The following is a 14,989-nucleotide window of genomic DNA, read 5'->3' as shown; positions in this document are numbered from 1 at the left end:
AACATCCTGACCTTACTAAAATTAGTCCTTACAAACTAAAAAATCCAAAACCTGGTTTAAAGTTTTGGTAAAGTAAATGGTTATGTTCCGTAATATAACATTTATTGTGATCTAAACATTTTGCCATAGTTCATAGTAAAGGATGTGGTTAGGAAGTTTGAACATTGCTGTAACTGCTAAGTAGCCTATCTCTGGTCTCAAAGTTAGCTCAACAAATGAGCTTGTTGCCTTGTGAAAAATCTCCTGCTAAAGCAGTTAGCCTACCTACTTAGATAGCATTAGGGCATTTGAGGGTAAAGCTCAGTGGAAAAGGATTCATATTATCATGCTGTGACACAAATTTGATTTATTTTTTGTTGCCTTAATATGGCACAGATCAGATTTTTCAAATGCCAAAATGAAGGTTATTACATTTTTAAAACATATCTGGATCACTGAAAATCCTCACGCTTGTAGCTCAATAATGCACAAAATATTTATTATTATTTTTTTCCCCATGTTCTGGCTACTGCGCTTGTGCAGATCTCCACTGTAAGGGGGTCTGTGAATTGTTTTAGCCCAATAGCATGTCAAACCACCTCTGTTCACAGTGTAACCAGCAATCTAATGAGCTATTTTGTTAAATGAGAGGATTTTATTCATATGCTAAAGCTTTGTTCAAAGTTATGAAAACTCCCAGTGATATTTTAACCACTGACCAGTCACTTAATTTAAAACATCTCTGCAGAGACAATAGGTATGAATACATTAATGTGCGCATAACTGCATACATGTCATTTTAGTAACAGTTTCATTCACATTACAGGTCAAATACATTAATTACTGTGAAAATTTCAGATAAAAAAAAGATTAAACTGATTAAAAGTTCTTTAATGTGAATTTATCTCACAAGATTCCTTAGCAACATATATATATATATATATATATATATATATATATATATATATAAACTTCTGTACTTTTTCTAAGCTTTAACCAAATGTTTAACCAAATGCTAACCCTGCTAGCAGCAATGTTTTAGCTCTTCATGCTTCTGTACCTTGACAGGTCAATCGAATCGGCTACAAAACGCAATAAAATAAATTATTTACTGCAGTTGGTATTATCTCCTCATGCTTGTGATCAAACACACACACAGGCACCCACACACACACTTGATCCTGTGCACGAGTCACATTAATGCGGTCATCAGTGTCAGCTAAGCCTCTTTGGAAGCTACTGCCATCTGTGATGTCACTGGGTAGCTCAAAAGCACTGGCAATGACACTACTCTCCTTTCTGAATCACACTGGACCTGAATCATAGTTCACTGAGGATCAGGGGATGAAGAAGATTCTTTATTTCAACCATTTCAGTACCCTTAAATTAATACATTCTAAAGAATACAAAAAAACTAACAAACAAAAAAAAATGTGGATGTATTTACGTACTTTGCAGATGCAGTGCCATTTAGCATTAGCCATGAAAAACAACTACTTCATAAAGGTCAGAAAATCAGCCAATTGTAAAGAAAAAAATTGCAAAGAACACAATTGCCTTCTCCATGTCTTGTGCAGCGCTGTCTGTACATATGAGCTAGAGGAGTTGAATAATGCTTTGGTTTATCTTGATAATGACAGTCGTGGCTTTACACAGCGTCAGCGACAAATGCTCTGAGTGACCAAAATTGGTTTAGCTAAGATCTCAGTCGTGCAAATCAGATTTCTTGTTCTGTTGATTTGTTCAGTGTTCTCATGGGAGCCTCTTTTCTAAACCTGCAGATTTCCTCAGCCTCTGCCATGAGGAAGACTAATTATCAGTCTTAACACGCCCCATTGATGAAGAATAAACTGATTACCACGGGCTTAATCTAGAAGAGATGAAGAACATGCTTTCACAGCATTGGAGCATTTGCAGGAAAAAACATGACGCCACGCAACATCACTGGTGTGCTTTAAAAGTCCCCAGCAAGCCCTGCACATCATTCTGATTCCCTTAGAATATTGTATTATATTCATCAGATGAGCTAATAAAACAGATGCTGAATTTTAGTTAAAATTATACCAGTTCCAACACTGCAATGCAATTGGCTGAGAGGCATTCTACGTGTACCGTTATCAGCCGGTAATGCGCTGTGACCAAAGTTCTCAATGTATTACCCTGCCACATACAGGTAACCTAGCAACAATGCAACGCTTTCAATTCAAACAGCGCAGCGACAAACAGAGCAGCAATGGAACAATTTTAAATTGTGAAGTTGTTATAACGATAAAGATTGTATTTTCCGATTCTCTTTAACTCAGAATCTTTCAATAAACAGCGATAATGGAACTGTGGTATAATCTCTGCCTGTGGCACAACAGTGCCAATATTACACGTTATAGCACTCCCTCTCATGTATCATTGCTAAATTGAAAATGAAAAGTGTTTTGATGTGAAACCCAATGTTGTACAGGTGTTGAATTATGGTTCATATATCAGTCACAATGTTAGAATTGCACACTGTAAAAAAGTTGAACATTATGAAGTTTATTGGTTGGTATTTTACATCAATATAAATATGGCATGTTTCTCAGCTGTCGTCACATTTTATATCAAACTATGTTGGCCTTTGACATTATACGACTGAATTTAGGTTATATGATGTCACAAAACCTTAATTCAACCAAATAGCAATGTCTGTGATACTGGTGCCCAGCTGGGTCACCTTAAACTCGTTTCAGATTCTGCTTTGATTTAAAATGACTGTAGATACTTTGGGGTTGGCATGCTATAAAAGTGCAGAATGTAGTCACCAGACAATGTAGTCAGACAGTTACTGAATTGTAGGTTTTGATCTCACAGGGTTTTTAGTCGCCGTTTCTCACAACTTGCCATGTGACACTTTAAAGATTTTGGATTCTTAACTTAAATTAAAATATCAGCTGTTGTTATTTTTTTCTATGTCACACTGATGTTGGCAATAAACAGGCACGACACTTTATTTTAGTCACCTCTTGCCACAACTTACATTCAACTAGACCAACGTTGCTGGTCAAATAGACCCATGTAGCGTAAATTACTACACATGCCTCCACTTTCAGTTTCTATTGTTCTACTGATGATTTAACATTCCTGTAGAGACACTAGAATCTGTGCGCTGTGAATTGGTATGCTGTCCACTTTACTTGAACTACTGTACACATTCACTATCTGTACGCATCTTGGGTCATAAGCCTCCAGTTTCAAATAATATTTCGCTATTGATGATTTGAGCCAACATCTTGGCAAGTACTGTGAGCAATAAAACATTACAGTACAGAAGCTTATATTTCCACAGCAACTCTACTCGAGGGGCAATTGGCAAAGAATAAAACAACATGGTGTAAGAGAATTCGGCTGGTATAGAAAAAAAGACAGCTAGAAAAAGGAATAGAAACACTTCAGGCCAGATCCTCACAATGGGGGGAAAGGTTGCTGTACTTTCTAGGATTTTGGGAGAGTAGAACATGCATAAATATTTTAGATCAGAGAAAAAAAAAGTGATATGATTAATATTTATGGCCACAAGGGCATCAGAGCACATTTAAACTTTCCTCAGACCATTCTGTAGCACTTCTGACTGATCCAAAGGCCAAGCAGAGTACAACAGTAGGAGTGTATACAGCAGAGTGGCTAATCTGACTATTAGTGCAATGCCTTCTATATAACCTTTGAGTCTTTGACATAAAGCCCTGCAAAACTTTGTGTGTGTGTGTGTGTCTGTGAGGGAGGTTGTAATGAAATAGAAGCAAGTAATGAGACCTCTAGGGTTCTCTGTTGCTTAACTAATTCTCACCAATGTGCTAGAATAAAGCAGGCTAGTTATTTCTCTGGGACCGAGCATTGAACTTTTGCACTTTACACAGAAACATGCACACTGGAAAAACACACTTTACATTTTTTCCCAATTGTATTTAGTCCTACCCATTCATATGTATATGCCCCATCACAGGTGATACAACGCAACACAAGGAGGGTGAAAACTAGCACCTGCCTCCTCCGACACATGTGACGTCAGCCACCACCTCTTTTCTGCTGATGGGGGAAAGAGCGCCATCTACCCACCCAGAGAGAGCAAGGCCAAGTGTGCTCTCTCAAGGCTCCGGCAAGCTGCATCAATGGGATTCGAACCAGAGATGTCCCGATCATAGTAGCAGCGCTTTAGACCGCTGGACCACTCAGTGTCCTACTCTTTACATTTTTGCCAATTTATTATTGATACAAGGACTGCACTGAATTGCAATAGTTTTTTTGTCTGTGATATATATTTCAATATTTAAAATCCAGTGTTCACTAGATTACAAATGTCAATGATCCAACAAGTCAAGATATTAATACTGCATATTAATACTTTCCTTACCCTAAATAAAGGACTTATATCTGTGGTGGCAGAAGTCCTACACATTACAGGAAGCTACATCTTTGTACTTCTTTGTCAATTACTAAGCATTACACTAAGGTAGCTTAAATATCACATATGAGAATTTGTGTGTGAGATACAATGGGTGATTTATTATTTTATTTCACAATCAAAACCCTTCGCTTTAACTCTTTAAGTCTTTACGTCATATACACTGAACATGCTTTAATTACTTAAATGTATTATATTCCATACAACTAGTTCCTATCAGCTGTTGATGGCTGGTTCACTGTGCATGTAGATACTGCATGTCACACCAAATGCATAATAATAATAATAATAATAATGTATTCATTTCTCCCCCATGACTTGTGGCATGTCAGTCTAGATTACTGAATGCCCTATTGCTAAACACATACAGTATGGCTGTAGGTGTCGTGGTTTCATTATCTTTAATGTGCAGTGCATATGGAATTTGGGGTCTCTTTAGATCCCTTTATAAACATTAGCAAGCTGAGTCCTCCAGTGAGCATGTTTCACGCTTTAATGAGACAAGAGGCCATAATGATGACATATAATTATGGTTGGTGGTGCAGAATTGAACCTGCTGTCTGAGAGGGTAAATCAAATATAAATTAGTTATGTAACTATGCAATTAACTGTGATTACCTTTAAACAGTGTAACAAAATGATAATACCAACTGCCAGATTCTGAGGCATGCGGAGAGAAGAAAGGTGCTCTGTGCTTGAAGAGCACCTTCAAACCTCAACATAGCAAAAAGAAAGAACTTTAAATTAGCATAAAATGTTCTTGCATATGGCGTAACTTCAAATAACTCTTTTTTTGGTAACTTTACCTTTATAGTCGCGGCAGTATACCATTGTACTGTATGTAGTGAGTCGGAGAGCAAAGAGTAAGAAACATCAATAAGACTAACCTGAGTTCCTCTGTACTCCCACTCCTGTGCACACACATCACTTCCCTCGTCTGGTAGCCCACCTGCAGATCCCAAAATTTCCCACCCTGCCGGTTCTGCCGGTTCCTTGTTCGCTTCTTCTTGATAAGCTCTTGAGTCTCTGGATCTTTAACCTTGCCTCTGTCCCTCATCCTCTGCCTCACTCTCTCGCCTTTTGCTTCTTTATTCTCCTTGTTCTTGCGCCGCTTGGCCTGTCGCTCCTGTCTCGTCAGACGGTCAGGTCGGTCTGGACGATTCGGCCGATCTGGACGATTTGGTCTGTCTGGGCGCTTTGGTTTGTCTGGGCGATTTGGCCTTTCTGGACGATTGGCTCTCTCTGGGCGATTCGGTCTGTCTGGACGATTGGCTCGGTCAGGGCGATTCGGCCGTTCTGGACGATCTGGCTTGTCTGGACGATTTCGTCTACCTGGGCGCTTTGGTCTGCTTGTTGGTGTGGGTGGCTCAGGCTCTGCTTGTCTGGCCTGGCGAGAAGGAGGTATGGCACAAGGCCCCCAGGAGCCCACCCTAAGGCTGAACATGCTCTCTGGACCTGGACATAGCCCAGGCTGACAAGTGCGGAACTCTGTGAGATTGGGGCAGGCTGAGCCCCCGAACAGTGGTGGTGCTAGGATGGACCTCACACGGTTCTGCAGGCCCATGCCGCAAGTCTTAGAGCAAATGGTCCAAGGAGAAAACTCCGAAACCACACAGTCCCGTGGGCAGGGAATGAGGCAGGCCTGCTCCAGCCGCGGCTTGGGTTCAAAGTATTCGCAGATGGCATCGTCAGCGGGCGCTCCGTCGGCCTTCTGGACACAGCCCACCTCACGGGTCTGGAGGCCCTCCTCACCCCGTGTGCACACGGCCGGCCGCGGCACCCCAGGGTTCCGCATCGAGACAGGCACACACTGGTTCCAGGCGCCCAGCTGCCAGTCATACAGCTCTTTGTGCCAGTCGCAAACGCGGAAGCAGCTCTGTTGGTTGTCAGGCCGCTCGCTCTGCAGGCAGTTGGTGTGGAGTGTAGTCCAGCCCTCAGAATGGGCACACCACACTGCTCGGCTCTGGCTGCCCCCTGGACCACACTCACTGCCCATACACCTGCCCCAGGGTCCTGAAATAAAAAGAGAGAGAGAGAGAGAGAAAGGAAGAAAGACTTTAGAATGACTTGTTTAGTCTTCAGTCACTGTTTTAACAGCTATCCATACAAAATGTCCTCACTTCAAAGCAAAGGTACAGCCAAAAATTTAATGTACAGAAGCTGCTTTTTTTAATCGCAAAAACAGAAGTAATATGGAAACAGATAAAATGCTACTAGAATTAAGCACATTTACCACCATTGTTTAGCAATACAACAAACCTCCACATTTAACCCACCCACAAGTAGTGAATGCAAACAATAACACTTACTCACTAGTAACAAAGACTTTGAGAATACACACTCAGCAATTGGGGATTTGGTGCTGAGCCGACAGAATTCTGGTCCAAACCACATGCATTTTTAGTTAACCAGTCATAGTTATACAATGTTAAAAGACACATTAGCAAGCCATTATTAACATTATAGTAAAAATATATAACATTAAGTACAGGCCAATTACGCCAACCTGCTAGTTATGCTATTCCATTACTACAAAACTAGGGAAAGCTTTAGACATATGAACATGAGAAAAACTGCAACAGATGTCATATAAGAATGCCTTGATCTACAAAACCTACATATTAATTGTAAGAATTAAGCCAAAAAGGACTAAAGCTTCTTTGATGTCTTTTGCTCCAACATACTCAAAGCAGAGCTAAAGCTAAACAGATCTCTAGGACACATCTGTCCTGAATAACACTAAATCCCAATTATCTGATAAGCACTTGCTGCAATTAATTAATGCTATCAGTATTCATGCACTCAAGACCGCAAACCCTCAGGAAGTAAACACATGAAATGCCATCAAACCAAATGATCACTTCCCTAATCGATACTCTCATATCCTCAGGACTGCTATGAAGGTCTCAGGGGAGGGAAGTGTACCCAGAATGACTAGCTAGTTGCCAGTAGTGATGGATTAGGCAGGAAGAGGAGCTGCATAAGCAAAGGAAAGAGAGAGAATTATAGAAGAGAGAATATGGCATGTGCTCTTTTGGTAATTGGCTAAAATAAGCCCAGCTCCATCATTTCATATTCTCTCTTACAGCTTAAAATGGAAACAGAAGGTCAAAACGGAACTATGTTATGCCGTCTGAATGCACTTCTGACTGCTTTGATAAGCGCAATTCGGGAATCCAGCTTTGAAACACTGTCAGTGCTTCGAAGTTAAAACAAGGGAGTGTTCTGTTAGTACTGACAATTTTTACTTGTTTCAGCGTCTATTGGCAAGCCCTCGTTTTACACCATTTCACAGCCAATTCTTCTAGAAGTTTGAGCACTGAAGAAAAAATTCTCTTTGATGTCGTTGGCTGATGCAAACGCTGGATTGCTGATTGAAGTATTTTCCTGAAAAGCTGCTCAGCATTGCCGGATGTCCTCTAGGACAAGGCTCTGCAAGACTGCAAATTCAGTGTTCCTGTAGCTACATCATAAAATGCCAGGGCTGGAGAGTGATTTAGAAGGGGCAGGGAGGACAGGAGCCGTTTCAAGTCCTGCTTTATGGCCCCACTCGATAAAGACGAGGCAGGGCAATGAAAATGTCAACGGAAGAAGCAGCGGGCAGAATTAGCCTACAGCTGAAGCTGCAGCAGCCCGATCGATAGAGATCAATACTCACCACAAGAAACTGGCCCAGATGCAAGAGACACAGCCTGAGCATCCACACTTAGGCATGTGTGCAGGTTTCACATCGAGAGATGGGGGTGGAGAAACCAAGCAAACACGAATAGCACCGCAAAAACAGATTGCTTTGTCAGCTATCATGCTCCGACCTTTTTTTTTTCCGCAACAAAAGCTCCAGTGCATTCTGATAATATTCTTTTTTATTTTTTCTATCAGACTGGGCAGATACAAGCTGCTGACTAAAATAATCTGTTGGCCGGTAATTCCCATCTCCCTAAGCACTTTGTCACATGGTTAGCTACGGTAAACACGGGCTTCTCTTGAGAAATTAAGATTGATTTGATTCTGTAGGGCAGAAAGTGAGCGAGAGTGAGCGGGTGAGAGAGTGAGAGAGTAAGCGAGAGAGATGAGAAACTCACTCATATCTTTCACGCGAGTAAACACTCTCGGCGAGGCAAGGTTTATCATCTTAACCAGTGCTCCATCATGGGAGCGGTGTGATGTGTTTAGAGCTGTAACACATTAGCTTTCCCCTGGGAGAGCTGCAGCCTCTTCTCTAAAGAGCTCTAGGCCCGCCGCAGGTGTTCGGGGTAATTTACGAGAGTGTCACAGGGTGACGTGGTTATCCACAGGCCACAGGACACCAGGGAGGAGAGCACTATAATAGGATGCACAATTGGGCAGCACCACTGCCGTCCATTGCCAAGAGTTGCAAAGGGAGCAAGAAAGCAAGAGAGACAGAGAGACAGACAGGCTGTAGGTAAAAAGGTTAGGGGGGGTCTTGACATGTTCATCGCTTCTACTCAGAGGAGCCATTGTTGGTTTATCATCAACAGATATACTGTATGTAAAATGAATACATAAAAAAGGAGAGAGAAATAAAAAGAATGTGAATGGGTGATCTGAGACGAAAATGATGATGAAAATAAGGTTCTGCATTGCCAATTAAATCCATTTTCCAGCCCTGCATTCAGTTTGTAATTCCTGGAAATTGAGAATGTTTCAAGATTCAAGGTCCAGATTTAAAGAGCAATGCAACAGGCAAACACTCCAATCCCGCCTCCCTCACCCCCATCCTGTTATAACATGCCAAGAGGAAAAGCTCATATAAATAAATAGATTAAAGGGTAGCTATACAGCTACCTCTTTACACTCTGAGGTAACTTAGCCTTAGCATCTATTTGTTTACCAAAAGAATGGCTGTCCTTCTTTGTATAAAGTAACACGTGATTAACTTTGGATTTCTCTTGTCTCAATATGATTTTAATTTAATGTAGTCTGGCCAAAATTATATGTGGTGCCTTGTGGCATGCTGAGGAATAGAACAGTACTCAGAGTCCTGAGGTGCCTGTGTATGTTGCCTCTTTTATAAACAATGGGCTCAATGTTACATTCTGAATATTATATTTAACCGTAAAACCTAGCTATCTAACCTCATGCTAGCTAGCTTACATTTACTTTTTTTAATTATCTCCTCTCTTCCCTACAACCCTCACTTTCTGTACCCATCATTTCAAACTAAGAGCCCTGTAAGCATTTTTTGCCAATAGGTCTATTTCTTAACTACAATGCCTATGACATAAAATATAATAAATATCAGATGTAGTGCCCTAGGATGTGACATTTTCCTTGGTCCTGGACCACAACTGTTCAATATATTTTAGAATGTTTTAGATGCTAAGACCTAATAAGGAAATAGAATAATCAACTTTGTGTTGCATTTAACTATGATAATTTTTCATGTGTCTAATATGAGCTAACATGAGCTCTTAAAGGTAATCCTGGAGAACATATGATGTCAGATATAACGAGCATAGCATGGAGTCCCATGCATATAAGAAAAAGGAAATATTAGAAAAACATACTACAGCATGTGTAGTTACTTGCCTGTTGACAGCTTGTACCAAAGAAAAATGTCAAAATATGTAATTTAATAAAATAATAGTTTATTACTCATAAGTGACTTAATTATCAATTAATCATGATGTTAATTTTGATGCCTTATTGCTCACTCTCACTTTTCTAGATTAATATTGCATGTTCTACCGACTAACCACAGAATGAGTGCCACGAACACCAGTATCTGGACTACTCTGGCATTTGCCAATTACTGGTTGCCATTCATGTGCATATCAATCTTCAGCACACAGTCTGCTTGCCCAGGCACAGTAAAATCCCATGCTGAATTAACACCCACAGAAAATCTTCTCCAAACACGACTCAAGCAAGCCACACAAATTAGTGAATGTATACCACTCTCAAATGGCTGTCTATAGTAATCTACATAAACCCCAACACTGAGAACTAATACAGTGCACTGTAAAAATTAATTAGTCACAGTCCATCCCCCTCAGATCATTTAGTGAATGTAACACTGCAGTTAAAAATATGCTGTTTTCACCCACTGTAGAAGTAAATCTGTTGAATACTGTCCATATGGTTTATTTCCTGTAATTTTCTGGACTGAACTGACAAAGAAGGCTAATTGTTTGAGGACAGTAAGAGTTTTAGGGGGCTTGGGGGATGGGGGTGTAGTCTCTAGAATAGCCAAGCTACAACAGGCTAATGCAGAGTATCATACACAGTGATAAAATAATCCTGTCTGCTTAGTAACTAACAGAAACCCAGGTCCTGCTGCTGACCACCACATGGATGTGGATCAGCATGAGCTGCTGAATGGGGCAGTGGAGAGGTGGGAGTGGAGGGGGATGGGACAGGGGGGGAGGGCAGCAGATTTCCTGTGGCTTATATTCACTGTTGCTTGCCAGGAAAAAAAATTTAGATCTGTGCAAAATCATTTCCAAAGCAGTAATGAGATTTCTCCTCTGCATCCTCTCTTCTCCGTCCATGCGCTCTCCCGCCGTGCCAGGCTGAAGCTAGCATTTACCTGGGAAAATGGAAAGCGGTGTGAGGCGCACTCCCCGCCAGCTCCGCTGGACGCAGAGGCTTTGGACCGGAGGAGGCGTGGTGGACAGTCGCTTTGTGTTCAGACACTCCACACGCCCACATGATAAACAACCGGATGAGAAAGGACCAGGGCGTCACTGCTAACTACTGTTAAGCTCTACTGTTACAATAAACAGTTCATTCATTCTACATTTAACCAGTTACAATATTTGTAAAGGTTGTAATCATTCAGCTTTACCCAACCATTTCCAATTTCTCCTAATCCCTTAGGATTAAACAGCTTTCCTTTATTACTGTGCTTTGAGGGTGTGCTCAGACTTGGCAGGTTGGGTTCAATTAAATTCAACTCTGGTGATATTGCTCTGGCAGTGCAGTTTATTATGACATGAACAATGCAATCCAAACCCTCATGTGCACCAAATAAGCTAGTCAGCACCCCTGAAGAACCTTCAACAAAATCACTCTGTTGGGATTTAATAGAATAATGAGGGCAGCAAGGAATAAGGACATGTCTAAAGGCCCAAACACAAGAAGAGACACCTTTGTTAAGACATGTCTGGTTATCTCTTTCTAAATTTTGAAAGATTTAACAACAGAGACTTATTCACACCACGGATTTAACTCAGACTCACACCATGGAGACTTAAGACCTGGCCTGGACTTACACCAAGAGGTTTCAGACTTGACTCAGACTCACACAGAGTCAGAGAATTCAGAGTTCAGAATTTGCTCCCCTGATGCTTAACTTATACTGTCCATACACGACTAAAATGACTCTAAAAATACTTTAAACAGACTAAAATCTGACTTTTAAGATTTTGCAAAGACTGTGGATCACTAATTACAAGACTGCAACTAGATTCTTTCTGAGATTATTTCCCATCATGCTTCTGGTGAAGTTTACATACAATACATATTAGGTTACAAAATAATGTGTACATCAATACTGTGATTTATCAGAGACTCACAACTTTTGTCCCCATCAACAGTTTATTTTTCTGTCGCACTGTTAGTTTTTAATATTTTTTAATTGAATACATTTTGTGTTCAACTCTGCCTATAAGCTTCTTTTCCCCCAATTTTTGCTACAACCTTGTGATTAACAAATCACAGTATCACTGCTTTGCCTTTGTTTTAGATAGAATTGATGCAATAAAGAGCATAATTCTTGCAAAATATGTATTTTAATAAACATGTTTGACTTAAAAGTAACACTGCACAATAAGACAAAGTAGTACAAAATAAAATAACTTTAAATATATTGACTTTAATGTAGCCAGGTGGTGAATTGAGAATACACCTTTAAAATGTGTGTCTAACTTTAAGAAACACAATCAGAAGTGTTGTCACCCTGAGAGAGGACAGGGAGGAGCTAAGAGCATGGTAGAGAAGGAGGCTCAAGCTGCAGTGTATGGTGGTGCTCCATTTTAGGATCCATCCAGAGCCATCCTAATGAAATAAGAGGTAAATAAGGTTTAGTTGGCCTATAACAGTAGTAGATGCCTATATTGCCTTTCTAAACATGTATTTTGGATGAATCATAACCAGATGCGGGCAGATGGCATTGTTTCTGTGGGGTAGTGTGCTCCTCGTGTTCAAGCCTTGTATTTTTCTGGGTTACAGAAGCTGTTTATCCAAGTTCTCTTAAAGAAATGCTCAAATCTTGTTGAGTAAAGCTAAGTAAATTGAGGTGAGCTTAAAAACAAATATTAAAAGAGCTCTGTTAATGGTATTAAGGTGGTATTAATGTTATTTATCTATTTTCTGTAATTAGTGCCACTACCAAATACTGTACTGTGTTCTAAGCTAGGGTTTTACAGTGTATTCATTTTATTTTTATTGTTTTATATTTCAATTTAATTCAGAATAAAATACCCGAAAACGTTTCTTTTGTCATTTGGTGTGCGTCCTTTCCCCGGTGACATTAAAGTGCTACCTGTGTTTAAAATTCTCTACATATTAAAGTAAGAACCATATAAGGCATATTAAATGCAAAATGTGTTCTTTTTTGTAAACAGTCACTAAAAAGTCAAAAAATATTCTTGCCTTGCAGCTTCCTGTAGCTCTTCTATTGGTTGTTGACATAGTTCTCGTCACTATTTGCGTGAGCCGAGTCTCAATACTTACGAAAATATTAAACACGGTTGATTTTATCTGAACGCCCAGATGCGTACCCAACTGACTATAACTTTCAATCTTAACCAGCTTACACTGACCGATCGGGATGATGCGACCGCTACTCGAGTGCAGCTCAACTCTAACAAGACTCTTGCGATTTTATCCCGACTCCTATATCCTGAAATCACTTGAAAATCGTTAGGTGTAAGTTTGGCATTAGACAGACTTAAACCTTAGACTCAATGCAGACTCACCACCTTTGAAACTAAACTCTGACTCGCACTCAAGTGAATCAACTCAGACTCGCACCCTGGAGACCAAATTTACACTGAGAATTTCACAGAGAATTTGGACTCAATTCAGACTCACACAGATATTTGACCTGCACTCACATCCAATAGACAATAACCAAGGGTTGCTCTTAAAAAAAGTATAAAAGCATAGTATTTTACTGTATTTTGGCTTTATTCTACTAACTGCCCATTTTCTTTCCCATAACTAGACTGTTTTGCCGCACTATTCAGCGTCCCTCAGAGAACGGTGACTTTCACTCTTTTACTGGCTTACTTTAATTAAACTACACCAAACTGACTGAAAGGAATCTCTGATCTCTGAAGCCCAACTGACAGAATCTATCACCTAGACTAAGGGCACACCCTCATGGCAAAAACTAGACCTGGCTGGCACTTCCATGTGTCTCCAACTTATGCATGGCCAACATGGCCAAGCAGTAATGCCCCTAATCATCTCACACAGCTCTGTCACACTGCTCAGTGGTGAATGGACACATTTCTGTGCCAGCAGACTCCCCATAGTCAGTGTGAGCCTGGTAAACAGTCAGCTGCTACAACCTGCTTTCCCCAGTATGCATCATATTCTCTTCCGATTCTCGTGGTCAGGAGCAGAAGGTAGGTGCAAGAATGTTTGCATGGCTATCTAGGATTTGTGTCGGTTTCACAGAGGGCCACTGGGGAGTCTGTTCCATCTGGTAAAACGTTGGCTTTGCATCATTTCTCTCAGTAAGCTGCTACAGAGACAGCGTGTGGCAGAGATTAAAATGAACCTATTCAGATAGAAGGCCGTGGCTTCTTCCCAGCCGTGGCTCATCTCATCTCAATTCGCTCGTCTTCATCCCAGAAGCCCTCATGAGAAGGCAGACCTTTCATAGACCACACGAACCCATGTGCTTGGCATCCTTTTCCAGGAGAAGGCGGCATGCAATGAGGTCGATGCACAGTGCTCGCTGCCTCACACTTGGTGACCCGTGTGGGACTCCATCTTCCTTTCTCTGATCTTCAGCCATGGAGATCAAACATCTATGGGCTAATGACAGCACTGTCAAAGCTTTTTTGTCTGGAGCTCACTGTATATTGTGATATTCAGGCTAAAGGCTGGAACAGAACTAGAATAGTGGCTTTCCTGCTGAGATCAATTTAAAAAAAAAGGGCTTTCAACAAACATGGGCCCATTTCTGATTTCTTTGTGGTAGGACAGATTATGTCAACGTGCAACGGATAAGAAATATTGGATGTAATATACAATGCAAAAGATATAAGCAATGGATGAGGATTTGGATGCATGTATTCTAGCATGGTGGTGAATGTGTTATTTTCCTGATAATGAAAAATGGTGAGGATGTACTAAGGAGATACAGCTCTGAAAAAAAAGCTGGTTTTCGGATTTTGCTGTTTATAGGTATACATTTGACTGAAATGAATATTGGTATTTTTATATTTTATAAACTATTTTCTATAAACATTTCTCCAAAATTCCAAATACAAATACTGTAATTTAGAGCAGAAAATTATGACTTTCAGACCTCAAATAATGCAAAGAAAACAAGTTCAGAAATCAATAACCCATTCCACCAAATATTTGTTTTTGTTTTTT

At 40.4% G+C, this 14,989-nt stretch overlaps 1 protein-coding gene across 1 annotated transcript in view; it reads right to left on the bottom strand.

Moving 5' to 3' along the window:
• The window catches only part of thsd7aa (thrombospondin, type I, domain containing 7Aa), a 180,485-nt gene that overhangs the window by 101,133 nt on the left and 64,363 nt on the right, over window positions 1-14,989 (bottom strand). The window contains exon 2 of the mRNA XM_007249379.4: window positions 5,299-6,424. Within this exon, the coding sequence (XP_007249441.3) occupies window positions 5,299-6,424 (1,126 nt within the window). The remainder of the gene's footprint in view (window positions 1-5,298; window positions 6,425-14,989) is intronic.

This window comes from Astyanax mexicanus, chromosome 3, assembly GCF_023375975.1.
Source record: "Astyanax mexicanus isolate ESR-SI-001 chromosome 3, AstMex3_surface, whole genome shotgun sequence".
Lineage (NCBI taxonomy): Eukaryota > Metazoa > Chordata > Actinopteri > Characiformes > Acestrorhamphidae > Astyanax > Astyanax mexicanus.
This window is presented reverse-complemented; position numbering and strand designations above follow the sequence as displayed.